General features: G+C 40.7%; 1 protein-coding gene across 10 annotated transcripts in view; it reads right to left on the minus strand.

The window, feature by feature from the left end:
- Nucleotides 1–26,769, minus strand: part of map4l (microtubule associated protein 4 like) — a 105,526-nt gene that overhangs the window by 34,159 nt on the left and 44,598 nt on the right. For 8 of the 10 annotated variants that reach the window (XM_044367339.1, XM_044367337.1, XM_044367336.1 and 5 more), the window contains exon 6: nucleotides 24,572–25,942. In XM_044367339.1, coding sequence (XP_044223274.1) covers nucleotides 24,572–25,942 — 1,371 coding nt within the window. Of the gene's footprint in view, nucleotides 1–6,168; nucleotides 8,227–24,571; nucleotides 25,943–26,769 lie in introns of those variants that run through there. The other 2 variants (XM_044367340.1, XM_044367341.1) reach the window with 2 other exon arrangements.

A 26,769-nucleotide genomic window follows, 5' to 3' on the forward strand; every position in this document is an offset into this window, starting at 1 on the left:
CTCCTGATGAGCACGTTGGCACCTCGCATGGCAGCCTCTTCCCTCAGTGTATGAATGTGTGAATGTTGGCATGTGTTGTGAAGCACTTTGAGTGATTGGTAGACTAGAAAAGCTCTATATAAATGCAGTCAATTTACCATTAAACTGATATAATAGCCCAGGTTCGGTAGGGGTGTCGGTAGCAGTAACTCAAAGGTAGCGATGTGTCAGCCAAGGCAGGGAAAAAGAAGATGGCTAAGGAGGCAAACATAGATGTAAAGAACGAAGGTTTCAAAATCTTCCAAGTTCTATTGTTTCTAATTATTTATTTATTAGGCCTCAAGGAAACAAATTACATTTTGGTGAGAAACACTAAATATAAACATAACATTGTTTTTATTTACAAAGCTCCATAGGGTACGTTAAAGAATAATCATGGATTATTACAACTTGAGTTTGGCCATCTTTCCTTCATTAATAGTAACATTGTAAAGCATGAAACTTCAGTTTTTGAACTCTGAAATAGTAGCTTGACATCACAGTCTTAATAGTAAAACCTTTAGTTAAGGTTGTTTTCTCAAAATAACATTGTGCTTTCCAGTTGCTGAGATCCCAAAATGTGGAGACATTGCTAAAAAGTACACCGATGAGTCAAGAAACACAAGCAGTCAGACAATCAGAAATGGCCCACGGTTAGCCAAACTTCTTAGGAAGAGAAAAATACAAGTGAACGATGAAAGTGACCTTTGTAAACTTCCATTACATTTTACAGACAACTGTCTGGTTCAGCATTGACCTTACTGTGCAGTGAGGGACTTTTACTGACATTTCTGGTGTGCTCGCTTTTGGTTTTACCTCCAAATAAAGTGGTTTATGATCTGGATAAACTATGTGTTTGATTACAACCTGTTTGATTGTCTCACTGCTTGTGTTTTTATGATGTCATCCTGTTCCCAGAGCTCAGCAATTAAGTATAATCTTATCTTAACCAATACGCATGGAAACATTATACATGTACAGTGTGAATCTACCTCAGTGAAACCTTTGGAAACTCACTAAACAATAACGTTCAACAACATGGATCTCACACGGGAAAACTAAATGAATCGTCTGAAAGCAACACATAGACTTCAAAACTGTTCACAAAATTTTGAAGAAAAATTACATTTGACTATTTGAATTTGGCTTTAATATTATGTGTTAATCTAATTGTAGCCTTAACACAAACCTGTGGGTTTATTACTCATGTTCATGGCTGTATCACTCCACCCTGCACACCACACCAGCAATATGACTCATCCAACATGAAACTGCTGGCTGAGGACAGAGGATCCATCTAATACCACGCTACAATACACAGCTGCTGGCAACCAGCTGTGTGTTGGTGTGTATGTGTTGTCACACAGAGAGAAAGTTGGCTGCTACGTAAATCAGAGCATGACTAACATACACAGACATTGAGCTGGTGCAAGGATATTTGGCTGCAGGCTGCGTCGCTCAACACGCACACACACACACACACACTTTCACTCTTTCTGTCTCACACAGACACACACACACACACGTAAACCCAGTTTGAGTAATGACCACCATAGCTCCTTTTTGCTAGCATGATAGCTATTAAGCTACCACACTGACAGACAGGGCAATCAATAGATAGATAGATAGAGACTATAATAATCTGCATGACTTTGCACAGTCATGCAGTACAAAATGATTTTATGCTCAATGACATTCCAACAGCGTGAGAGGAATACTTTAAGCTTTATTTATCTAACAATGATGATATTAAATTTTTACTTGTTGTGTTTTCATTCACTAGTTATTTTTGTTTTCATTATTACCATGACAATTACAGTAATGGCAATAATGAAGCTTTACATTTGTATTGTGCTTTTTCTAATACAATTATGATAAGTATGCTACCAGGAAAAGAATAAATTAAACAATAGAAGCCCAATGCAAATAAAAACAGGCAATGAGATCATAGAACAAGGAGGATAAAAGTAAAACTTTAGGTAAATCAACAGGAGACAAAAATGACCTAATTCCTGGGATTTTTTTAGTCTAAAAGAAAAAAAATCATGACTGGAAAACAGAGATCGGTATAAAAAATGACACCAAGTCTTGTTGATATTTTTTGTTAAAGGCGTTGAAATCTATCTCTAAATCTATTTTTCTCAACCAGCTTCTTACTGTGAGCGAAAAGGTCTTACATCAACACACAATTTTCTGCCAAAGTAAGTGTTTTGGTTATTTAACATGAAAGATTTTTGTATTTGTGTTTTTGTTTGAGCTCTTCTCACCTCCACCTTGGAGTGGGCAGGGCTCAATTTGAAAAAGGTGATGCTACGTACCTCTGTGCATCAACCGGGATGCAAACAATAATTGAATCAACATTATTGAATCATCATTGTGACGACAGTTGTTGGGCTGCAAGCTTACGTTTCCAGGCCACTGTCGATCAAATCTGATCAAACCACACCCACACAGTGGTGATGACGTTTTTGACTGTTAATGAGTCATTTCATTTACTTAAATAAACATCAGATGGATGGAGATCTAACACTGAGTCAAATTTAGAGATGTGTGTTAAATTAGAACATGTAGCTCAGCATCTGTTCAGTGAACTGGCTGTATGTTATCGCTGTATGATGCTCCAAGACTCACACTTCTGTCTACCCCTCCTCTTACAGCTGTGTGCTTTTGTTGTTGTGCGTATATGCCTGTGAAGCTGCGATGGTGAATGTAAAAACATCTCTCTGTAACTTGCAGACACGCAGTCTGCTGTCAGTGTCTGTGGGGGCGTGTGCCTTTAAAATCTTTAAGATTCACGTCACTGGAAGCTCTTCACCTACACACATATACTCATGTGCGTGCGCACACACACGATGCTAGAAATAGCTGCTCTATATTTGAGTGAGTACAGTCAGAGTCAATGTCTAATCAATGTCCCAGCTTTTCCCCGTCGACTGCGGTCTAAAAAACAGAACACATCAATGGATGTTTGGATAAATCATTACATAGAGACAGAAACATCCAGTATAAACTGAACAGAAATGCATAGAAGGTATTAGAATGTCATATGCAGTCATATAAAAGATGTCAATAATCCCAATCACCATTCATTTTAAATTCCTGTGCGGGTCCTCCCATAATTTTCTGCCAGCTCATTCCTGTCTCACTATTTTCCTCTTTCTTCTTCTTCTGTTACATCACTGTCAAACTCAGTCTGTGAGAATGTCCTTTGAATTTGTCCCAGAACTCATCAAATGGTTGTTTCAAAGAATGCAATAATATACAAGGATGTGATAAATATCTGTGCGGCATTCATGAAATGAAATACAGCGATGATGTGAGACCTGTTTATGATATCAGAGGAGGAGATGAAGATTAAAAGAAGTAAAAAGTGAGACAGGACTTTAACCTTTGAGATAATGGAAATGAAGACTCGTTTTCATAAACTCGTTCTGTCTATGTGCTCAGAATCAACCACCAACACAGCACTTGTGATATCCCATTTTGCCAAAGTCAGTGAGATATTATCTCACTCTTCAAAAACGCACTCATCTCTCACCCTTGATACAGCACAGCTCACTCAGTCCAACGATCAACGGAAGATACAAAGCTATTGTTGTTGGTTAACATGGCAGCAGTTGATATTGGGGCCTCGTTAGACGCAATACAGCCATATTTACTGATGTTAAGTGATAAAACTGATCTCTGTTTTTTCTCAATGATTTCAATATTAACAAAACAAAACATTATCTGTGCAAAAAATGGAATATGTATTCTGAAGAACTGCAGCTAATAACTGTTACATTAAAGGTGCAGTGTGTAGGATTTAGTGGCATCTAGTGGTGAGGTTACAGATTGCAACCAACTGTACCCCCCCCCCCCCCCCCGGCCCCCCCCCACACACACACCCTCTCCCCTTCTAAGCGAAACTTGCAAACCACGTGAAAGACCTTCTCTAGAGCCAGTGTTTGATTTGTCCGTTCTGGGTTACTGAAGAAACATGGCGGTGCAACATGGCAGGCTCTGTGGAAGAGGACCCGCTCCACGTGTAGATATAAAGAACTCATTCCAAGCTAACGAAAACACAACGATTCTTATTTTCAGGCGATTATACATAATTACACTAATTAAAACATACTTATGAATATTAAATTCCATTTCTGACAAGTCCATTCCACTAGATGCCACTAAATTCTACACACTGCACCTTTAAAGCTTGTATTCAGCTGTAAGCACACACTTTGTGCTGTAAGACTGTTCAAAAATCTGGTTCTACGTTTCTCATGTAATGTTTCTTAGTAGCTTAGGAAAGTTTCTATTCTTGGAGAATGATGGGAACACCAAAGGAACTGCTAACATTCTTATTTACACCCAGTGTGAGCTGCTATCACCCGTACTGAATGGCATACCCAATTAAATTAACTTTCATTCAATTTAAAAGGCTTCAGATGTTGGTTGTCACCTCAAAGTAAAGTAAAGATGCACCTCACATACTTATCTGCTTCATCACTCTGACTAATACTCCATGTTGACATGTGCAACAGCCATACGCCCCCTTTTAACTCAGCTCATTAACTTGATTAATCACTATCTTAAATTAGCATGACATGACAAACAATTGATTTGCTACTACACTGTGGCTAAAAGACGACATTGTTACTTGAAAAAACTCAGGATGAATATATCTATAAATAGATGTAATTATTTTGGCAGCAAGGCTCTATTTCTTAAGTGAAATTAAATTAAATCTAGTACAACTGAGAGCAGGGAGAACCAATGCCAGAAGATCCAAGAAGAAACAGAGTGGACAATAGTGGTGGGCAGCAGGGGCAGGGGCTTCTAAGAAGACTGAAAGGATGCACATGAAAAATATTCAGTGCCACTAACCGTACCCTGCCACAGCATGCTGCAAGCATTGTGTATGTTTTTTCCACTAAAGTGGCAGCCTTCAATCGATAGTTTAAAATACACCTCTTTTCAGACGTACCTAATGCTGGAAAGGAAGGCAAAGCCAACAACCTATATTTAGCCAAATGCAAGTGAGCTGTAATGACATAAATGGCAACATGTGCTCAGGTGAAGTGCCACGGCTGGAAGGACAAAAGAAAGAACTGCAGGTACTCATCAGCTTAGATGTATAATGGCAGTATTCACACAACCTCTTATGAAGATGAAGATGAAGTGTTATAAAAGCTGTAACAGACCTCATGGACCAATCTGTTGGAGCTGTGACATTTCTGTGCATACAGTGTTACAAAAATACACGTCACTCTCAATTCCTCTGTTTGAATAGGTTGTTAGCAAGTGGTGGGAATTTCAACACTTGATTTACGGTTACACATCAAGCAACAGAGCCTACACACATAATCTCCATGGCTATGCTGTAGCTGATGTATTTTCTTTCTCCTCAAAATTACCCACAGTGGCTACAGAGATACAACTTAGAGACCATAAAACTGTGAGTGGTTAGCTTAGCCTGCTCCTACAAGTTTCCGGTTGAGGACAACATCAAGCAACCTGAAGTAAGTCTATGTCTTTCCCTTTTCAATAGCACACATCAGACAAAGCCATTCCCACTGCAAACCTTCTGCTTGTCATGATTGACGGTCCGTATGTACTAAATGAAAGAACGTAAACAGGATGACTTTGTTAATTAATGACTGCTTCCTAGCTTCCCTTTCAGTAGCTAGAATAATCTGATAATCAGATTGAATCATTTTTTCACCATGTTCATTAAGATTGATATTGTGTTCAGTTCTTAGCCAATTTCTTGTTAGCAGAGGGTTGTTTTGTTTTGCTCTCAGTAGCAAATGACTGACATGCCAACGCAGTTGACATGGAAGCTGTGGTAGCAGTTGCTAGGAGCTGTTCAACAAATGCTATTTTCATACTAATGAAGAAAAATGTCAATTTGTAGCTAGGTAGCTAGCTTGCTATGTAATGTCCACATTTTTAAGCTCTGCTTGATCAACTGTTTGTCAAAACATCGGACACAGCCATCAACGGGTACAACACGAGGCCTATTGCTAAACAAATCAGAGATCTGGGCAGTGATTCAGAAGTCTGGAACCAGGCTGGGGGAGCTATACCTTGTATATGAGATGATCTACTGTTTATGTTTTCTCATATCCATCCCCAAAGACACATACACACACATGAAGAAACTCTTACCCTTTGTGTTCAGTTTACTATCTTGGGTGGTGTTAACAGATGTACCTGCAGGGGGCGGAACAGTAAGAAGAAAGTTGGTCTCGCAGCTCCCATGATGCCTCTTTGGGGGTGGGGATGATGGCAACACAGGTGACATCATTAATGGGGATGACATCATTGTCGCCATTGCAGCTGCAGCTTCTGTGCCGTCCGTGACTGTGAGTGAGCGTCGGACAGCCATGTGTGGGTAGGGCACCCTGGACGGACATGCTGTTCCCATCAGGGCAAAATTCGGTAAGTTGGGTGTCACCACCTGTGGGCCTCCCATACCGGTGGGGTACGTTTCAGTTTTCACCATGGGAACAGACAGGTGTGAACAGTCTGACATTGCTCTCCTCACAACACTCCGCTGTGGGAGCTCGCTGCTAGTTTTTATTTCTCGGTTTAACGTAGCACATGATCCCACTCTCCCATCCTCAACATGATTTGAATCCTGAGAGAGGCCATGAATTGCAACCTCGCTCTCTGTTATGCCTCTGCTCGGTGGAATACATGACCCCGTCCTCCCCTTTTCAGTGTGGCTTGAGTTTTCTCTTTCTACCCCACTCACCCCTACCCCACCCACTCCACCAACATTAGCTCTGTTAGCTGAGGCTGTAGGTGCTGTAGGCCCTGCAGTAGTACCAGGTTTACTCCCTGGTAGGTCAGCAGCAGGAGGTTGCGTATCAGCACTTTGCTTTCCTAAAGATGGCTTCAGAGCTTGACTTCCAGTTAAATCTGCAACTAAATTGTCTTTCAGACTTCCAAATAAGCCTTCAGACGTGGAGGAACTGACAGATTTTTTTGCATCATCTTTTTTTACTGGACTTAAACTGGTAGTTCCAGTGAAGCAAGGGTTCAGTGTATTTCTCTCCCCAAGCCCTGAGGCCTGTTTTGGAGGAAGAAGCATGCCCTGGCCCTGGGCATCCACTTGTGATCCCTGGATGTGAAATCCATCTTTGCTGTCCACTGGAATAGAAGGATTGTAGTTTTGTTGTAAATTATTTTGTCCAAAGTTAGGGTTTGATGTAGGCTTAGGGTCCAGTGTAACATTCAGAAATGATTTCCCAGGTGAGATAGAAGGGGAGGGTAACGAAGAGGAAGGGGAGGAGTAGGAAGAAAGGGGACTGCTCGGGCTTTGTCCTGCACTTCCGAGTGCCCCCCCTACCTCCCCTGCCCTCTGTCTGTCCTCTTTCGGCCTTCCCCCCGTTGATCCCTCATCCTCTATCTTAAGGACTGGCATCTTAAAGCTTGGTGATCCTGGCACCTTGGCTGCCACCCCAGACGTCGTCCCCTCAGTCCTGCCTCGCCCTAATTTCACCTCATCTTCCGTCAAAATTATTTTGGACTCCCCCTGGGTGGCGGCGGGAACCTTCCCCCCCGGTGCCATCTGGCCTTGGCAGTGCCAGTCACTGTGTCGGGCAGAGGCCGGGCTAGAGGGTGACATTGGAGAGGAGGCCAGAACCGCAGGGATGTTGGCACCAGAGAGAGTATTAGGAGATTTGTGATGCTGTTGTTGATGCTGCTGCTGCTGCTGTTGTTGCTGTTGAGGTCCACTGGAAGGTTGTCCGTACCCACTGCTAATGCCAGGCTGCTGCCAGGGCGAGCCAGACAGGAAGGACATTCTCTTACTCTGTTGTCAGTCCTCTTGTCTTGCTCTTTTCCAGCTTGGTCTCACCTATTCTCTCTTTTTTATTCCTTCTTTGTCTTTCTTGTAGTTCTTCTTTCTCTTCGTCTTCAGTTTTTTCCTCCTGTCTCCTGCTTTTTTTCTGTCTCCGGTAAGTGTCGTTTTATTCTTGTCCAGGAGGCAAAAATGTCCTCAGTATCCAAAGTGTTATGAGCTTGGAAAGTAAAGGAAGAAATGCATCCTTTCGTTTTTTAAAGTGATGCCTGGGAGTTGTGTGACTGGGTTGATGTGTGGGAAGTGCATGTGTGTATGCAAAGTGTATGTGTATGTTTACAAGCGAGGCAAAAGGAGTGCGTGTGAGAGTGAGAGTGAGTGTGTGTGTGTCTAGTCGTCTCGGCTTCTCTCTGAGCACTGCACAGATCAGCTGTGGGGCTAAATTGCACCTTGCTCTCTCTCTCTCTCTCTCTCTCTCTCCCTCTGTATCTCTGTTTTTCTCACTCTCTCTCTGACATCACACAGTCACATGACAGCCCGGAATATTCCCTCATTTGCTGGAGCAAAATTTCAGCATCTAGCCCCTAGTGACAAATGTGCACAAGCATACACACATGAAGACACATAAGCACACACTCACATACATTGGCAAACATACATGCACACACACATTCACATACACAAACAGATCAATGGCTGTCACAGATACTCAGTTGCCATATGACAGTCACTGTTCATATGTCGATAAAGACTAAGAGACACAGGGAAATACTAGCGAGACAACGCTGAAGACTGCAATCAGCCTGACAACACTGATTGGACTTTCTCTTCTCATTAGCCCATGACTGGCCATAGAAGTGGAAAAAAAACCCTCAATCTATATTTTGAGAATATGATTTAGCACATTAGCACACTGACGTCATGAGATGATATTGTGTGCACACGAAGGACCTGTGTGCCCTGAGCTTTGTGTCCTTGTCTTGATTAATTTGTACCTATATTTAAATTAATTTGTGAATTACATTTTCACTCACTTAACATAGTTTGCTTTGATTTAGATGATTAAACTGATTGAATAAGTAGGTATTTCATTGCATGCACAGGCAGGCAGGGGCAAATTAAAAGTTTAATTTCTCAGTTGTGTTGGTGGCTCAACTGACTTAAGTGTAACATTTTCAAGTTGCAAAATTACTTTCAGTTTGGTATTTTGTTTTTATATGATGGACTTTTCAGCATATATTGGATGAAAGAGGGAGCTAATGTTAATGCACTAATTTAAGTACAAAATTGAAACTAAAATGCTGACTGCTGACTATGTAAGCCTTAGAACAGAGGTAAGAACCCGATGCAAGGGATTTGTACATTTTCGGCGAAAAGCTTCGCATGGGGTGTTAAGACTTTGCCTGCTAAAATGCTGCAGAGGCTTGCAGTGCAAGACATTAATCAGAAATAACTGACAAGGATAATGAGAATTAATGGGCCCACTTCTCTCAAGTTCAAATTTTAGGAATGCCATAGCATTGTAATTTATTATGGAATTATATCGACTACAGCCCTTCAAAACCAAACCTCAACCAAAGTGCCCAATGTATTAAAACAAGCACATGTTTAGTGTGCATTTACCCAACCCCTGATTTGAAATACCACATGGAAAAGTGTTTAACTTTGCAGTAAAAAAGTTACAATAACAGCTTGACTCACAGAGGTGAATCATGCTAGCTTGACTGCCAAGTAACAGCATGTGTCACTTATAAAAGAGTTCTTATAATTAGCATTAGTTTGATGTGTGGGTTTTCAAAGCAACACAAGGTAGCTAACAGGCCAAGTAGCTGCATCAGATGTATCATCATCATCACAAAAATACAGACAGACTCATTGCACAAAATCTGTTATATCAACATTGAACAGTTTTGAATTGGGATTGACTTGATAATGCTTGAATGGCTTTTAGCCATTTCAAGCTAAGTTCACTTTGTGCTCCCCGGGTTACAAGTGCTATGTCTTATATTTATGGTTGCCTTTTTTCGGGCAGATATGATACTAGCACTATGCTGTACCACATCAAGAACAAGCACCCGGCTGCCATGTCTGAGGATGGCTAACAGCCGCAGCCTTGTGCTGCTGTGGTAGAGGGTGAGGGATTGAAAAAGCTAGTTCAGTACCTCAAGACCTAGAGCATTATGCCATCGAGTCACTACTGTGACTAAACGCATTGAAAAACACTTTGAGGAGAGGAAGGATGAGCTAAAAGTCAAGCTAGCCAGAGCAGACAAGCTAGCTCTGACCACAGACTGCTGGACAGCTCTCACAAATGAAAGCTATATCACAACTTTTCTTAGTTATCAGTTAATGGGTGTCAGTCTATTGAAAGCAGAATTAAGTTGACATCCCATATTCCAGCTACTTAGTTTTGTTCTGTGGACTGACGAAATCTCCTTTGATTAAACAGCAGAAGTAGGTGCGGACCATGACTGCAATGGTACATATGTAGCACAGTTAGCTGATACAAGCCAGCTTCAAGTTATATGCCTAGCACAAGATGCTCAAACATTTAGCAAGTCAAAGAACTTGTGGACCAAACCAGGTGTAAAACCCAAATGAGCACAGAATTGATAAAGCACCTCTGTTGCCTAGCCTAGCTGTATGTTATGAGCTTTACCAAGCTGCATGTCATGGCAAACCTACCATTTGTAAATCTTTTGTATCAAAGGAGGAATGCATAACCTGGTGTAAGCTGGATCCATTATCAAGGAAATAAAGTAACATGAGTCAAACCAACATTAACCCTCTTTCCTATATAACTGGTACGCATGGCATATGATGGTATTGAAAGTCATCTGTTCAGAGTCATTAGATATGACTGCTCTGCAGGCTGCATAATGGTCAAGGCATTAGGCCATTCCTATGGCACCCCTATGGTAATAATGCCCCTATAACACACCACTAATAGAAATCAGGATGAAGTCTTAACACTTTCCAAGGCCACCTTACTCACTATATCCATACATCTCTATAGAGAGCAATGGTGTGCAGAATGTCATGTTGATTTGTACCTCTTCCATCCTAAAAGGAACTGGGGCATTGCTAACACACGCATGGTGCAATATCCAGGGGTAAATAATTTTCTTTAATGTTCTAAAACCTCATAATGAAAGCTAATTACAGTTTGTTGAGAAAAGTAGGCTGAAATATGCTATATTCACTTGTTAATTCAGTGATTTGTACAGACATGATAATGGACGTATAAAAAGGGGTAGGGGGGCCACTGAGGCTTCATAGGTACAGGGCCCAGATTTTTTTTTGCTACGCCTCTGGCAATACCACACTAAATTCAGCTCAGGATTTGTGCCCCAGCTTTGCAAGGAAGATTAAAAGCAATTCTGACGGCATCCTTCCACCCTGCCTCTTCTATCTCCACATATTTCCAAGCACTGACTTTCTGGACTTAACAGAAAAACTGTGTGCTTATGGGTCTGACTATCAGTAGTATGTTACATGTACAGCACCTAAAGTTGCAGGATTAAGCGGTACAAGAAAGGTGGTAACCTGATATTTATTTACAGCAACATCCTAGTCATCTAACTCATGTTTCCCTTAATGACCTCGTGATGCTCTATGCATCACTCACTGTCTGTATCTTGGACCCCATGTATGCTGAAGAGAGCATAAACTGAGTGTAAATTCATTATTCTCTATTGGACATAATCTCCACTAAAAATGACAACACTGAGCTGACTGTATTTGCTTTAAGCATGAAGCAACCTTTAAAAAAGACCAAGGTCATGTTCAAAAGGAGATACTGCACTCGCAAGATGCAGTACATGCATCATGTAACTACATTTAGTATAATGGTATCCTGTTCTCTTATGGTTATGTGGCCAGCTAAAGAATGCTACTCTTTAAAGGACTAGTGTGTAAGATTTGGTGGCATCTAGGGGTGAGGTTGCAGATTGCAACCAACTGAATAGCCCTCCCCTCCCCCTCCTCTTCAAAACGTGTAGGAGAACCTATGGTGGCCCCGAAACTTGCAAAAAACGCGAAAGGCCCTCTCTAGAGCCAGTGTTTGGTTTGTCTGTTCTGGGCAACTGTAGAAACATGGCGGTCTAACATGGTGGGCTTCATAGAAGAGGACCTGCTCCCTATGTAGATAGAAAGGGCTCATTCTAAGGTAACAAAAACACAATGATTCTTATTTTCATGGGATTATACGCTAATTAAAACATTCTTATGAATATTATATTCCACTTCTGCCGAGTCTGTTCCGCTAGATGCCACTAAATTCTACACACTGGTCCTTTAACCAAGATTCTGGTCTCTTCAAAATATGAAAGTGGTGATGCAACAGAAAGTGTTCAGTGCTATGGAAGAAAAAAACAGGCCAAACAGAGGTATTCACTGAGACAGCCGGTGAATATAGACAATGGATAATATCTCTAGAGTATCTCGGGAAACCACTGGGAATCAGCTGTCACTGAGCCAGCTCTGGGTCTCAAACAATGCCTTTGAAAAACTATTTTAAACAAACGCCTGATGAAAATACTGACATCCTCAACACTCCTATTTCTGAAGTTTCTTACTGCACATGACAACCGACTGTCTCCCAAATGCACACCAACCCCTCTTCGTCCCGAACACACCCAAGGCCTGTGCCAAAATAACAAGAGCAGCTTGTCAAGCATGAATGAAAATGAATGAATATTATTACATAATCCTCCATAAACAATTTGTCTACTGTGACCACAGAGGGAGAGGGAGCCGGAGAGAGGAAGACATTAGAGTGTTGTTTAATTTCAAAAGACTTGGAAAGGGTGGCCATTATGGAAGCAATCCTGGCAACACTTCTGTTAAACTTTGGGTCAGGCTAAGGGGTAGCTTTTGTTAATATTCAATCTGGTTCTCAGTTTAAAGGAAAGAAATTAGTAGGCTTGACGGCTGAGGTTCTGGCATTTCAGAGAAAAGACGCGAGCAAATCTGAAATTTGGAAGACACAGGGGACTGACCTCTTCATCTTCACTTCTCTCCTTCACAAACAGTAATCCCTTTCATGTGGTAATGGATCGATTCAGATTAAAAAAAAATCTCCATGGAATTTGTAGTATGTTCATTAGGTCTTTGTTGAACTGTCATGTCTAAAAGCCTGTGGCAGTGACCTTTAGCTGATACACCTGCTGGTGTCAGTTTCTCTGCAGTTACATAGAGATGTCATTTTTCTCTTTCCACTTCACACTGTCACGGAAATGTGTACTTGGCTAGCATCAGTTTCACTTTATTTTCCAGAAAATCATGCCACTGCACAACTTCAACAAAAAATGTGTTTGATTTAGATTCTGAATTTTGCTTGTTGAACGTCATCACAAGTGGGTTAAATCCTGTTGGGGATGTGGTATTATTGTTTAGGCTTCACCGTTTTTCAAGTGTATCTTAAAATAATAGTCACGTGTCCATATGAACACTGAAAGAAGTTTTCCTCGCTGTAATCACTCCACTTGTTCATACTGGCTGTTAAAAGATCCCCTTCTTAAAATGTGCTTTCAGTGTAAGTGATGGGGGACAAAATCCACAGTGTGTCCACACAGTCATTTTATTTAAAAGTTGATCTGAGGCTTATATGAGGCTTCAGCAGTCTGAGTTAGTCAATGTTTCCCTGTTGAGCTCTGGTGGAAGTATAGTAACAAAAAGAGGGACTTTGGCACTAAAAAGACTGTAACGTTGAAAGATATCTACTTGATTTGACTCATTTGGATGCTGAAGCTTCATATTAGTTTCAGATAAACTTTTAGATATATTTTTACACAGAGGGAGGACTGTGGATTTTGTCCCGCATCACTTACATTGTAAGTACATTATGAAGGGATCTTCTAATGGTCGGTATGAAAAGGAGGAATGATTACAGAAAGAAAAACCTGTTTCAGTGTGCATAAGGACATCTGGTTGTTGATTTAAGACTTGAAAAATTATGAACCCGTCCTTTTACATTTTTCAGTAAAGTGAAAGTCCAAACCTGACAAGACTATCTTGCGCCCTGACCAGATCAGCAGTGATATTTTTAGTTGACATGGTTGTTGCTACTGCTACCTCTAAATTTAGTGTATTTCATTGATATTTAGGTGAGGAAACTGGCTACTACATGTATAGGCCAAAAATCAACTTGGAGTGACAGTGGAAGCTGATGGTGATAAAGATTTAATGGCAGAGAAAAACATCCATTTCTCAAACATCATAATCCACTTCTCCACTTCTCTAATTTATTCACTCATCATCCAAATGCTCTTTGGATAAAATCACTGCTTCAGTGTAAAAACTTATTGAAACTTGTTCCCATCAGAATCCAATGTAAGCAACATAATACAAACTGGCCACAGCCACTAATAATGCCCTTATTTCTTCTTCTTCTCGTTATTTTCATATATACATATATAGATAGATAGATAGATAGATCTAGATATAAATATATATAGATATATACATCTGTGTTTTTAAAGACGTATGTATTCCCATGTATTTATTTCATATTACTTGCCAGTTTTGTCCTGACAGACAGTACACTGGACTATTCACCCTCATTAATTCACTGCCCAGTTTTTCAAACTAAACCACTGCTGCACAAATGACCCAGAGCACAAAGTGCAGAGGCACACATCATTTAGAAAGGATCTATTTCTGTTCACACATTAATACACATGCATGTCCCTTCTACACAACATTTGGTTTTCATGCTTTGCAGCTTCCCACTCTGCTGTGATATGAGTTCTGTAGCTTGCTTTCATAAGTGCCTGTATGTGCTACAGTACCATTTGACTGTTATTATTTTAATCTCTTTGTATTTTTATATTATTTCTTACCTTTGTGCTATTTTGTTGTATTATGCACAGCAGTTCTATATCAATTGACTTAAAATAAAAAATGTTTCCAAAATTGGCTTTTCACACACACACACATGTAGAACTGGTAGCTATTTGCCCGTATATTTGATTCCCTTGCTGCAGCTTTTTCTAATCATTTTTCAGAGAGATTAGTATGCTAATGGTACTGGATGTATTTTGCCTGTGAAAGTACCACTGAAACTGGAAATTATCTTGTGCACATCATGTCTGAAAACTTTTTTTGATTAATGATTATAAATTTGAGGTTCTAGCTCCCCAAATGAAATCTCTAACACTATAACTTTGGCAACCTTGCAACTAACAAGCTAAACTACAGAGACACTCTGTGAGATACACATAAAGGAATACACATAAAGTTCAAAGCATGAGAACAAAATAAAAAGTCATATATTTAGAAAAAAAGCAGGGGACAGAGATGACTTGTGCGGGTTTTTATGCAGGCAGAATCACAGAGGTCACTGTAAAGTCTCCTTTTGAAGGTCACAGATTGTTGAACATCAGCTTGAGATGCAGTAGAGAGGGGGAAACAGAGAGAGAGAGAGAGAGAGGATGCTACAGCTGCTTGCCCGTGGCGCTGGGCGGAGAGAGAGAGCGAGCAGGGTGGGGGGCTGGGGGAGGGGTGAAGGTGTGGGGAGGGGAGGACGAAGGAGGGTGGTGGATCTTGTCAGAGCGTTTCTATTTTTACTCTTCGACCTCACTGACTGTCACACCCAGTCCACCCCTTCTCTATCCCTCCATTCCTCACTTGCAGAGTCTCTTTGTTGCCACGGCAACCGCCTCCCATGTCTCCCTGACAACGCCTCCCCTTCGATACCAACACCCCCCTCGCTCCCCTCAATCGCAGATGCAGTGATTATTACGGTGCGGCAGCGACACAGGGAGTCTGGGCAGGAGACGGGAAGACGTGACGTGGATGGAGGAGACAAAAAGGGCAAAGACATGGAGGATGAGGGAAGAGGAAAATAAGAGGATGGAAGGGGAAAAGGAAAGGGCAAATAGGGAGAGAGAGGGGTAGAAACAGGGAGTTGAGGAAGGGAGACAAAGGAATCTGCAAATAGATATAACAATGAAAGATGATGAAGGGCAAAAGATGAAGGTAAGATTGATAGAGGAAGGAAGAAAGGAAGAAAAACACGGTAGAAGGAGGGAAGAGGGGGCAAAGGGAGACTAAATGAAGTATAGTATAATACAGAGAGAAAATGAGAGAACCAGACAGCGGAAGTATAAATAAAGATAGAGATCTTAGCCCACTTCTTGCTCTAGTGGCTTTAATCTGGTATACTTCTCTCTTTGTGGTCTGAAATTGATTTAAAAAAACTCAAATACAGGATTTCATTAGAGAAACCAAACTGATATAGGAACAGATAAAAAAGTATGGTGTCCTAATGTTGCCAAAATTGTTGCCAAACCAGCAATTATAAGACCTAAATTATTACTTCAAACAAAAAATAGAAGATTGGCAGCGTCTTGCTCCACGATGTAATATGTGTCATTGAGCCACATTTGGCACAAGAACAGGAGGAAGGAACTAAAACTTAAAAACATTCTGGCATTGGCAGATGGGAAGCAGTGAAAGCCAGGCCATAATTTATTATAAATATAAAGTAGAGAAGAGAGACAGACCTGAAGGGAAAAGGGGTGAAAGGTGGGATGTAAAAGAAAGATTGAACAACCTTTATCATAAACCCAGTCTTTAAGGTGTCCTGGTTGAGTTCCTGCTGTCTGCAGCGTTCATGTTAGGCTCACTCATGAGGAACATACAGCCTTTAAAGAGACTTCAACATAGGATTTCATTAGTCCACCATACATGGGCATCATGCAGGGAGAATATATCATGTATATCCCTTGCAGGGGAATTAAATGAGCCCTCATATTGAGTGAGCAGCCTAAAGAATAATATGAGAGACTGAGCTGTGCCACATATGAAGTTTTCCATTATCCTGCTCAGGCTATGATGATGAAAAGTCCTACAGGTTTCCTAATAATAATGATATTCATAACAATAATGTCATTCATAGAGCGCTTTTTAAGATACTCAAAGAAAGTTATACAAAAAGTTAAATAAAAATTGTAAAGAACTAAAAACACGCTAAAGGCAAGAGGTAGTACATGACATTTAATCAAACATTAAAAGTACTTCAAAAAAATTGAATTTTGACTAATGAGATTTACATGGTGTTCTGCCAAAGATCACTCCAAGGTTGCGGATGTTTGTCACAGTTTGCTTTGGTTTGGTTTAGTTTGGTTTAGTTTAGTTTAAGGAAGCTGGTTTGCATTCCTGATTTAATCTCGATGAGACAGTTTGTCAGGGTAGACTGAGTTGCAGTGATGATGGATGTACTGGATATGTAAAGCTGGACATCATCGGCGTAGCAGTGGAAGTGGAGTGTGTGTGAATCTGAACCCTTGGGGTTGCCTGGACTGAGGATCAGTGGAAGAGGAAGGTCTACTATCAGATTCACACACTCCCCTTCATGAAACCCATGTTGACTTCTGGGTTTGATTTTCTATCATAGCTACATTAGAGAATCCAGTGCTCTTCAGCAGTTGTCACTCACATCTAGGGTTGCCAACCGCACCGTAAAATACGGAATCGTCCTGTAACATATGGAATAGTCCCATAAAATAAGGAATCATCCCATAATTGGAAACTAAAAGACGTGTTCTGCATTAGACTTATAAGGGACGGGATTTGTTCTGTATTTTTGAGAATCAATTCAGTGTAAGGTTAGGCTATTAAGGGAGATTTGTATGAGAGAGAAGCTAGATGCTCTGTTATTCCTCAACCACTACACCATTGGTAGGAGTCTGGTTAAGGGGCACGCTCAGCCGATCAATGCCATTTGCGTCAAACGAACCGTTTCCATGACGACAGCAAACTCATAGTAAACACATCATGCACCCAGTGAACAGCTCTGCAAAGTTGAGTATGTTATGGTACACTTAAAATATAAACCTCCAGAAAACCAACAAGGCAGTGAAAAAATGACATTAAATGAGCTAATTTTAATGTGGCACTTCAAGCGGAGAGTAACCAGTTCCAGTAGAGCGACCAGATGAAAATGGGTGAAATTTGGGACAAGGGAGTTGACGGTGGGTGTGGTCATGTGGACACAGTGGGCATGGCCTCCAGTACATCACATTCAGGGGCAATTCACAAATGGATTGTGCCGGTTTAGTGGCAGCAAAAGCTGCACAATCCTTTTGTGAACATCATTTTGTGTTAAATTACATTAAATGAGACAAACTGTGCTGCCAAGCAAATAGCATCTCAATGCTCCTTTGCTATTTGCATGTATGTAAATTAGATAATATGCATACATTTGGCTCAAAATTGGCCCTTTCTATGCAAATGAGTCCCATTGCAAAAACAGTCCAACCAGTCCAGTCTTCCAGTTTGTGATGCTTGAATGATATTGAATTGATATTGAATGATATCAAGGGCGAAATCTTCAGCCATACATTGGGGGTGATCAAGTGGGTACGGGGTGGTAGGCTTATCTCAGACTTTCAGCTACTTAAAAATATAAATGTTCTGACAGCTTTAATGAATCTCAGGATTCATCCATAAGGCATGTTATATTACATTAAACAGTTCCACCGTATAAACCTGAATCTGTGTGAAACAGCTGATCTGTGTAGACATGTAGCAGAATATAGAACATTAAGTACTGTCATATCCTGACTGATCCAGTGTTAATGAATTTACCACTGCTGTGCGTTAAATGCACACAGCCTCTTTCTCAGTTCAGAGACGCACTTATCATTTCAGCTGCTGTGTGATGCTGCAGCCAGCTGTGACAAACAGCCAGCTGTGGGCAACAAACAGAACATCAGTACTGATGTTTCTGCAACATCCCGGATACATTCAGTGACACCTGAACAACATTATTGTAAGATTCAGACATTAATCTAACATGTTTCAGACCTGTCTGAGTCACAACTGTATTTTGACATTTCAGTAGATTATGTTACAGATGCAAAATACTAGAGAAGTAAAAGAAACAAAATACATGAAAGTTGGTTTGTGATTGTGCAAAGCTCTGTGTGTGCACACCTATTCTAATTCTTTAGATGTTAATCTTAATCTGCTTAATCTTTAGATAAGTCTACTACTGAGGGTAATTTTGGCATCAAGCCTAAAGCATTATGAGCATTAAATATCAAATATAATAAAAATTTGTTACAGATCCACAGTAGTCAGAGCCATTCAGTCTGAGGTCATATAGGTAATCTAATAACAATATTGTTCGTTTTCTGTCAATTGAGTAATCAAATTAATTGACTTCTTAACTACAGCATCTCCATGACAACTGAGCAGACTCCATCCGATGAGGAATGCCACGAGAAGTGTTGAAGAGAAAAGTGAATTTTAGACTACAGTTATTTTTCCTCATAAAAACAAAGAGAGAAAAGAGAATGTATATTTACATTAAAAGCATGATTGTGCTTTGCTAAATTTGGATTCAGATTTGGGAAAATTTTTAGTCCAGAAGCCAGTCTGTCCAAAACTCTCTGTCTCTTCTCACCAGCAGCTGTTTGTATCTGATGAGTTACAGCTGCAGTTCTGCCAGCAGACACCTGATGGAGCCAACAACCAGGGCTCCAAATCAACAACCCCCTTGGTGCTTTACAACCGGCACACATAGCAACATGATTATCTATCTGTAGACTTGTACAGCCAACAACAACACACCGGGGTCCCCAGTGATCATCTCAATTTATAGGATTCACTTTGATTCAATCTCACTGGCTCACTCTCAAGGACAAAACCAGGTCATTCTCCTGTGTGTGTGTTTGGATTCCAGATTTCATTCACTAGAGCGAAAGGTGGTTACTGCTTTGCTTTTGCCTACTATTTCGCTGTCTTATTCACATGCATGCACACCTAAACGCACACACATACACAAACCCTGTTTATCTTCCAAAATACACATAGACAGAGGGATCTTGCAGACCACATACCCTCACACACGGTAGAAAGTGACCTTGCCTTATGTAAGGGTGAAATAGTCGCAGCCATAAATATTGTATTTGAGAGAAAAGGGAGATGTTCAGGCGGATTGCAGGTTTATAAATAGAGACAGAGAAGGTAAAGAGAGGAGAAAGGAATAGACACAGATAGAATAATAGAGTAACAGAGCAGAAGTCCACCAAACCTTAAACCAAGAAACAAGTCAATAACTCCATTATAGTCCATTCACTGAGTCCCAGTCTCACTGGACAACAACACCACTCTACCTGCATGCTATGAAGTGACAAAATGTGACGAATATATACAATTCAGTAGCAAAACTTTGACAAACATTTCTCCACCAGTTTGCACTATTCCTGGTATCATGCAGGTAAACCTTCATGTGGGGAATTAAAATGATAGGAAATAAAATTTGACAATATAATTCTAAAGTTAACTGACTTAATAACACAAAATATTCTAATGAGAGGAAAAAATTGGGGATATCCTGACTACACAACTGATGTAAAGTGAGTTAAAAAATATCTTTTCACAAGTGAACTGAATATTTTACATTTGATGTAGGTCAATAGAAATTGTCTCCTTTACTGTTGGTTTATAAGAAAAAACAATTTAGTGTGAATGACAGTCATCACACATTGATGCAAAGCAGACACCTGATGAAGGTCGTTAAGCACAAGAGAGCACAAGTATTAAACCAATAAATCAGACTCTACTGTAGATACCGAAAACTCAAGACAAATCTTCTCAAAATGAAATTTTCTCTATGTTGAAAAATCATAGGAGAAAAGATAATATTGTTTCAAAAGATTTCAAAGGGTTCCACAGCTACAGATTTGGATGTTGATGTCTGTGGTATATTTGTAATGAACTGAAGAACAGGGTATGGTACTCAAGCTATCAGGTGCTATGGGTGAACGGACAAAGAGCCTTACCTACCTACTTTAATCAATAACCTTCAATAACCACACACTTTGACTGATGAGACCCTCAGGAAGTGCAGTGCAGTGCAGAAATGCTACATGAGCACGAGAGTTTAAAAGATATAAAAAAGAACCACAAACTTGGTGTTTACCACTTTGCGGACTAATGAATATTAAAAGCTGAATTTCTACTGGGTTAGTACACAATGTACTGTTTGCACTAACATCTTAACAACCTCCACTTGTCAAGTCTGTGTGACTGTGATGTAGCTGCACCAGATCTCAGTCAAGTCCAGCACTAAGGGACGACCAACTGCAGAGCAACATATTCACCCTGGGACAACTTAGTGATGACTGAATAAGCAAAGTAGACAGGCTGGATTGTGCTATCCTCTGCAGCAGAGACAGCCTTTCAACAAACACGGAGACACACCCACTTAAAGCTATCAGATAAGTGAAGAGCCACAGAGTTTCTATAAATATTCTCTGTGATTTCTGCTTATTTTGATAGATGAGGGAGAATCATGGTTGTGGCAGTTAAAGGTGCAATTGGCATTGAAACAGTGCTCAGTTGGTGAGTATCCAATTCCTCACATATCCCTGAACTGATAATAGACTCACACCAATTCATGTGGTGTGAAATATAACATAATTATCTTCCAAGTAATGCCATCTGGTAGACACTGGAGGGCATGCTGTGTTAAAAACTGCTCAGTAACATAATGGCAATGATAGTTCATTCATAATTTCATTCATTTGTAGCTTTCACTGGATGGACAGTGATAGCGATATCACAATCTTAACAGTCACTGGTTTACATTGTAGGGAATGTTGACATTTATAGTATATTTATGGGTCCAAGCATCAACAGTGTTGCAACTCTATTGATTTTTGATTTTAAATTATATTTATTTATTTGTTTTTCCACCAAAGTTCAACTAAACAGGGTTCTATTGCTCAAACTGTGCAAGATATATATGTCAAAACTGGAAGGTATATACAAGAAGAGGAATTTTGACAACCACAAAAAACACCTATACCAACCATAAGGATGCACATTCATTTCTGCTTATAAAATGTTGTTTTTCTCACAATTTTACAACATAATCTAGACAAATCCCACTTTGGCAACGTATTCTCAGACTAGTTTTTCAACTGAGAGATACAAAATTGGTATCAACACATCATTTGGAACTTGAAATGTGTATAGTGTCATTTTAACAAAAACAAATTACACCAAATTTGGTAAACCAACCCTGGGTGTGGTCAAGAAGCAATACCAGCAATAGGAGGTGTCACATGTTTGAATATTGGATGATTAATATTTCAACTCCAGGTCACTGAAACATTCTCCAAATAACAGCAACTTTAGTATGTACATCCAGTATATCCTACAGTATTGTCATACCAAATTTGATGAAAATACAACAGTTTTTCAAATTCTTTCAAATTTAATTTATATTGTTACTCATCTTTATATGGTCTAATGCTGCCGTGTAGTACCCCGCCTGACTGTAATTTCATAGACTAATACGATAAAAGACAGTATGAGGTCATGGAATTGTTTCAAATCGACTGTCCTCCCAATCACTTCGAGTTGGTGCACCTTCCAATTAATGCCAGATGCTTGGACCCCAGTATAGTTGCTTGCAAGTCTAGTCAATTTTATAATGCAAACAGGTTTCAGCTATTGAATCAGAATAGAGTAAAGCCTTGCAATTGAGGTGCCAAAAGATGATTATCTGCTGAATTATGCAATGCCATGCTGATGACAACTCAAATTAAATAACTGCTCACCCCACAATAAGTCATACCATTGTGATAGCAGGGGTGACCAACATGCCCAGAAAAGTTCAATATGGAAACAAAATATGCAAACTGGAAAAAGAGAAACTTGACTTACCTGTTGTTCAGTGTCACATCATTGTTAGCATTATTGGAAAGAAAAAAGGGGAGGGAGAGAGAGTGAAAGATGATGTTCAGTAACTTCAGAATCAGCAGCACTGCATTAAACACAGTTCAATATCAATCCTAACAATGCCTCAGCGTTGGAACTTATATTACAAGATGTAAATCATTAATGTGCTTCAGAGGTCCGGTTAGGTCCATTTCTGAGATTTGCCACAATCACAGCTACAAGGCCAGTGTGAAAGAAAACACTGTGTTAGTGAATGCTACAGTATGTCAGGCTAAAGGCCTACAGTGTAAGACTTTGGAAGCCAGAGTTACATGGTCAAATTCAATTGATTGATCAAAACAATTATATTTAACACGTATTCCACAAACAGTGTCAAGTATTGGTCAGGTTTTAGTAATGAGAAAGGGCTCATAGAGAGAATCACATTAAAATAAGGCTTCATTCAGCAGACTGTGGGTAACAGATGTAGCCAGAGACAGAGTGCTTAGGATTGAAACCCAGTATTACCAGGAGAAAAAAGGATTAGAATGAGGGAATCAATTGCTAATGTCAGAGTTTCCCCCCAGTGTACTGGACAAAAAGACAAAGTATGGCTGTTACACACATGGGGGTGGCCGGTTATGTCTGTTATTCATAATATTTTTACAATGGTGGTTCTTTCATTCTTTTGCAGTAACAACGGGGGGGAACTCTGATGTCTTTTTATTTAGGATAACACACTATACAAGCGGATTATAAACTGGACTTGGATTTGAACAGGAACAAAAACATAGATTTTTCTAAACCTATGAACTGCACTGGATCTTTGCATTGCAGGATCAAGGTCACGAATTGTTAAAATCAATCTTTCTCTTTTAAGGTTCATTCTTGAACTTGGAAACTGTAGTTTAACATTAGATTCTCAACTAAAGGTCCACTCACTAGATTTCTTTAGACACTTTTAGCCAGTCTAGTCTAGAGTGGACCATGTATTAGAAATGTGACTTGAGAATTCACATGTAGCTGATGTTTTGGGCCCTGAGAGCAATATCAAATCTACTCCCTTGTTTGGTCTTTGTGGGTAATATGTGCCAGATTTACTTCCTAAATCTGAATATCATATAATCTTAAAATTCCATCTCTGCTTCTAGAGAAAAATCATCTTTGAGATGCTAAATGTGTTCAACACAGTGTAGAAAACACTTTAACAGTTAAACAATTACAATAGAAACACAGAATATAGACACAGTGACTGTAAAAAAACCCCAAAAAGAGTTGAGAAAATTGGATACTTGCAGGTTGTATTGTCTCAACCTAAACCATGTCTTACAGCATTGGTAAACCAATTCTCAACATATTTACTAAGTCACATGAATGTCAACTTTTAACTACTCTACTAATTTGACTCTGTGCAGTTAATAAACTACAGCTGTAACCTTAGCGACATTATAATGCCAACTAGATTTGCCCTGCAAGGACCCAGGTTATGTTTCTATAGACAGAGAAGAGATAGTGGGAGGTTACACAGGCAGCTGACAATCAGATGAAAGACAGTGGAGCAAGCATAGATAGTACAGCTATCTGAAGCACAGGTCAAGTCATAAAGTTGTTATGGTCATGGTAACACAGAGGCAGGCAGAGGGGAATCAATTCAGACAATGAAACTTACCACTTTACCCTTGCAGATTTGTTAATATAGGGCCCGAACAGTACAGTACATTTGTGTCCCATATTCAGTGATATATAAAGACACAAATGTGTTCTCTGGTAAATGCTTGATATAGACCATTGTTTTTTTTATTAATGATAATAATAAGTTGTGCTTGGATTTTTTATCTGTTGTAGACGTGAATATCTTTAAACTGGAAATAAATGTGCTTTTTCACATTTATCTGTCGGGCCCTGGTTATTACAAATACATAACGGAAAGGACAAAGCACCAAGCAGGCCTGGTGCTCAATCCACATACACAGAGCCATGCATACAGGAAGACAAATAGTAGCAACTTCCTGCTATCCTAGCATACAGTGATTTTTGTTCAAATTAGCCCCATGTTATTGATAATCTTCCCTGTAGTTCACCAACCTTCCAGTAGGGGGAGCAGTGGCGATGAGGACTCCTGGTGCTCTGAGTGTGCAGGGAGAGAGGGAGGGGCTGCAGGGGTGATGGAGGGAGAGGGAGTGGCTATGCTAAAGGAGGTGGCTACACCTTTAGGGGGAGTGTCTGACGATGATGGATGGGTGACTTCACTTTTAGTGGGAGGGGCAGTGGAACTGAGGGGCATGGTTGAGGTGGTAGTGGATGCAATAGCAGTGGTTCCAGAGGAGGCTGCTGCTGCGGTGCTAACAACAGGAGTGGCTGCAGTTGTAGTGGGGGTGGCTGTGGAGGATATGAGTGAGGCTGAGGGGACAAAAGGCTTGGCATCAACGTTGAGGGCCGACCCAACTGCAGCTGTAGGATAGTGTGTTTCTTTGTAAACTAAGGGTGATGAGTTGGTGGACAAAGCAGAAGTAGGAGGGAGGTCTGGAGTGTTCTTGGAGGGGTTGAAAACCGAAGAGGTTTGTGAAGCAGGGGCTGTTGTTCCTGCTGGTGTGGACTTTGTCAGGGGAGTGGTAGCAAGGGAGGGGGTGTTGGTGATAGGGGTGGTGGTCTGTGAATCTGGAGTGGAGCCTGGCGGGGTCTGGAGGACTGAATCGAGGAAAGAGAAGGTCTGGGAGACAGGGCTCAGATTGTCCCCTGTCATCAATGCTAAACTACCGCTAACATCCCCAGCTACACTACTCTTGCTGGCAGCAGCTGCTAAGCTAATATTAGGTTCAGGTCTGCTGGTCGCAACTTTTTCTTCATTTGCCTTTTGTCCGTCTTTAGCAGATTCAGGAAAGTCATCTACACACATGGGCTCGTAGGAGCGTGGAGACGAATCTGTTACTAGGCTAGCATGGGAACGGTTGGTGAAACTTGTGGGTATTTGTGCAGGAGCAGAGAGCAAAACAGGGCTGGGGCTGGAGTTCAGAGCTTTGAAGTCAGAAGGACCAGAGTCAGCTGCTGTGGCCAAGGTAGGACCGACTGTAGCCAGTGTAGGAGAGTCAGGCCGGTGGGGCGCTCCCCACTCCTCTGGAAGTCTTGCCCGACTCTTAGTCTTCCTACCTCTCACTCTACCCCCTCCTCCACTCTCTCTGATCTCCCACTCCCAGTTCTCTTCCTCATCCTCATCCTCCTCCACCTCCCGACCACCCTCATCCTGCATCCCATGCTTGTCAGATTGGCTGATGTTATTCTCCTGGCTATCCAAGAAGTCGTAGACCTCGTCGCGGCCCTTCCTCTTCTTCTTCCTCCGTCTCTGCTGTTGCTTGCCAGCCTCGCCCCCCGGCCCCGCTCTCTCGGGGCTGAGGGGTTCAGAGGTGGAGGAAGAGGGACTGCTGTCATCCACTGAGCCACTGGGAGAGAGGATGGGAGCTGCCGAGGGGGGAGGGTTTTATAAGAGGAGGAACCAATCACATACTGTGTCAGAAAATCACCTGCCAAAAAGCCGTCAGATTGTGGTTACTATAGATGTTTCTTGCTATATCAGGTTCAAATTTTTTTGAAAATGTTTGCTGTGTCATGGGTGTAGTGACTGGTCTCAGAAAAGCAAACATTGTTCATACAATTTGAAGGAGGGGAGCTTTTGGAGTCACCAGTAACTGAATGTGGATTCTTGTCATCAACTCTCACTGCCTGAATCTAGAATTCTGGTAAACAAATTGAAGAGCTAGTACAGATTTTGTTTTTCATTCTTTGTGAAAGTCAGGCAAACTCATGAATACTTTTTTAAATGCTTTTGTGTTTGAGGGTATGATGAATAGGACATATAGTCTGTTAAAAACATTAGAATTAGGACAATGTTTAGGATTAACGTATGCCTGGCCTAACAGGGTGTCTACACAAGATGCATTTCACTGAGCACAGTTGAAACTAGTGTGGTTAGCCAGCAAGTTGCTGCATAAATACATCCTTATGTAGTCAGATACAATAGCTAATCTAGAGGGCTACTTTCTGTGTTTACTATCCATTGGACCCAAAGACAAGCATAAGAAATTAAATTTCTTTTATGTGAAATTCTATTTGTAAAGCTTTAGGAGGCTAGAACTGGTTGCTTTAACTATTTTAATGGAATCAACGTTTCCCAAATTTCTACAAAGACGATGGCTAGTGCAAAGTTAGCCTGACCCATAGTCAGAATGGCAGGTTGAAACGTACCATAGTTTACTTTGAAGTCGGACATCTCACATGTGTCTGATGGA

Source organism: Thunnus albacares, chromosome 12, assembly GCF_914725855.1.
Source record: "Thunnus albacares chromosome 12, fThuAlb1.1, whole genome shotgun sequence".
NCBI classification, from domain to species: Eukaryota; Metazoa; Chordata; class Actinopteri; order Scombriformes; family Scombridae; genus Thunnus; species Thunnus albacares.